We start from the raw sequence: 2,447 nt of genomic DNA on the forward strand, positions 1-2,447 counted from the left end.
TCGGAGGGCCCGTGTGCAAGTTGTGCATGTTAAAGATCCCTTGGTGGTCTAAAATCGATAAGAGTAGGCTTCGGCCGCCACCCGGGCAAAATTCAAAAATTTCCTACCAACTGAAAATATTAGGAGTGTCCCGCGCGCTCATATGACCTATGCAGTTGCGAGCGCCATAAAACACTATACAAAATAGGCCACATACAAGCTCCTTCCATTTATCTCAGTCCTGGGTCATCCTTCCCAGCTCGTTCCAAGTGAGTTTCATCTCTCTTATGTCCCTTTCAATACATCTCCTCCGCGTTTCCCGTGGCCTACCCCTGCCCCGTGCTCCCTGTGGAAGAACAAATATGTGTCTGGCGGTTGGTCAGATTTCTATTTCAGTGTTTTCCCCTGAAGTAATGATAATGGTAATATTAAATAGCATGAGAATAGTATAACAGATAACCCAGCTCTACAGCAAGTCTATGCGACGACTATGAAATAGATAGAGGTTAGAATAGAGGGTTAGGGTTAGAGATGAGGCTAGGGCTAAGGCGGTAGGGTTAGGGTTTAAGCTTGGGTTAGGGGTTGGGTTAAGGTCAGGGTCAGGGTCAGGGTTAGGGTTAGGGTAAGGGTTAGGTCTCTTCTTCATTGTGTTTGTTGGGGTGGTCGCTCGTTACACGGAAGTGCTTCCAATATCTCGCCCTTAAGACATGCACGTTAAAGAAAGAGTCTTTTTGTTATAGGAATAGCGTAATGATCTCCAAATTCATGGCTGTTTAATTAAGTAATTAAGACGAATCCATATGCTCCTGGTTCGACTTTTCCCTCTCTAACCTCGTTTTCCATATTATAGGCCAAACACAGCAAGATTCATTGTTAACACTTTAAGGACGCAGTAGATCTATAATACTATGGCCGACCAGCAAACAGACAAAAGTATAATATGTTGTGGCTCATTTCAAAACACCATGCAAAGAACACACACCAAAAGAAAAATGTGTAAGTAGTAAGTATCTATTCTTTTTCTGACTACCCAATTTGTTTCTTCCATCGACAGAAAATCGAGTTGAAAGTCTCCCTGTATTTTTTGTTCATATTGTAATACACAAAAATGTTCACACTGGAATTCGCCACTTCGCAGAAAGAGACAATAGGCCAGGCGATATAAAAATAGATTTCGTATTCGCCTCCGAGATTAAATTCCGGTTCGAATATGGTTGTGAGGAAAAGAACAGTTCCTGGGGTGAGAAAGCCAATCAAGATACAGGCGACCATGACCACAAGTCTGATTGCTGATCTGTCTCGTTTGGAAGTCGACGTTTTGTTCTCTGAAAGTGAACTCGTCTGCTTGCGCCATTCCGACTTTTTCTTCAGCATAATCACCAGTGCGGAGGTTAATAAGATCAACAAAATGAATGACGTCATTTGAAGGACCACAGTGGCAATATACGTGATGTTCTCTAGTTCTGCGGCGTTTGGAGACATGACGAGGCCAAAAACAGTGGCGTTGTCTTGAGTTGAGAACTTCCAATCCAAACTGTACCCAACATAAACGGGCATTATGCTGGAGATGACCAGAGCGTAGATACAGAGAACGGTGACAAAAGTTCGTTTTGGCTTTAACATTCTCTTCACATGAAGCGGTATGGCCACACAGAGACATCTCTCTAGAGTGATGTACACGGTGATAAGGCCCGTGATACGCGCGAAACATACGCGTGGAAAAGACCCGGCCAGATACTGAACCTCTCTGTTTTTCACCCGCCATTCCTCGTACGGCATAAGAGGATTAAAACACTCGGCGAGAACCAAACCACCAACAACGGTTCCAAAATCGGAGATGGCAAGCCCTACCAAACCCACTGTGATGGTCTCCTTGAAGCCTTGCTTGCAGAAGACGGTGATGTTGATGATGTTGCTGCCGATGCCGAAGACAGACACGATTCGACTCAAACTGACGTGGAGCAAGATTTCTGCCACCAGGAGGGACCAGGGAGGGAAAGTTGATCCCGGACTTTTCTGCATGCCGGGATCTGCGGCTGTTGTGTTGTTGGTGACGCTCAAGTCTGCAGACGATTGAATTATAGCATCGTTTCCGTCATAGAATAAGGAAATAAGTCATGGAATAAAACAGAAACTGGAATAATAATATTTTTAAAAAGTTAACGAAACAATCTTAAACAAAACGCCGAGAGAAAGGTTGAATGAACAAGGGTCTGCTGTTGCTAATGCTGGAGTCTGCAGCCAGACGCTTGCGTAGCATCGTAGTGTAAGGAACAGAACATTGAGAAAGTCATGGGAAAAAAGAAAAACCAGAAACTAGGAACGTTTTTAGATTAACAAAACAAACTTAAAACACAATGCGAAGAGAAAGGTTTGTTGTTGCTGAGGCTCAAGTGTGCAGACGTTTGAATAGAATTGTAGTATAATAAGGCATAGAATACGTTAAGTAAGTCATAGAAAAAACACCA

The 2,447-nt window shown here is 43.5% G+C and overlaps 1 protein-coding gene across 1 annotated transcript; it reads right to left on the reverse strand.

The window, feature by feature from the left end:
* Window positions 1-1,241: 1,241 nt before the first annotated feature.
* LOC101860954 lies at window positions 1,242-2,001 on the reverse strand (the record flags this gene model as incomplete). The annotated part of the gene is made up of 1 exon (XM_005113521.3): window positions 1,242-2,001. A coding segment is annotated over exon 1 (760 nt), but the record flags the coding sequence as incomplete, so codon positions are not given.
* Between the last annotated feature and the right edge of the window lie 446 nt (window positions 2,002-2,447).

This window comes from Aplysia californica, unplaced genomic scaffold (assembly GCF_000002075.1).
Source record: "Aplysia californica isolate F4 #8 unplaced genomic scaffold, AplCal3.0 scaffold03078, whole genome shotgun sequence".
Taxonomy (NCBI): domain Eukaryota; kingdom Metazoa; phylum Mollusca; class Gastropoda; order Aplysiida; family Aplysiidae; genus Aplysia; species Aplysia californica.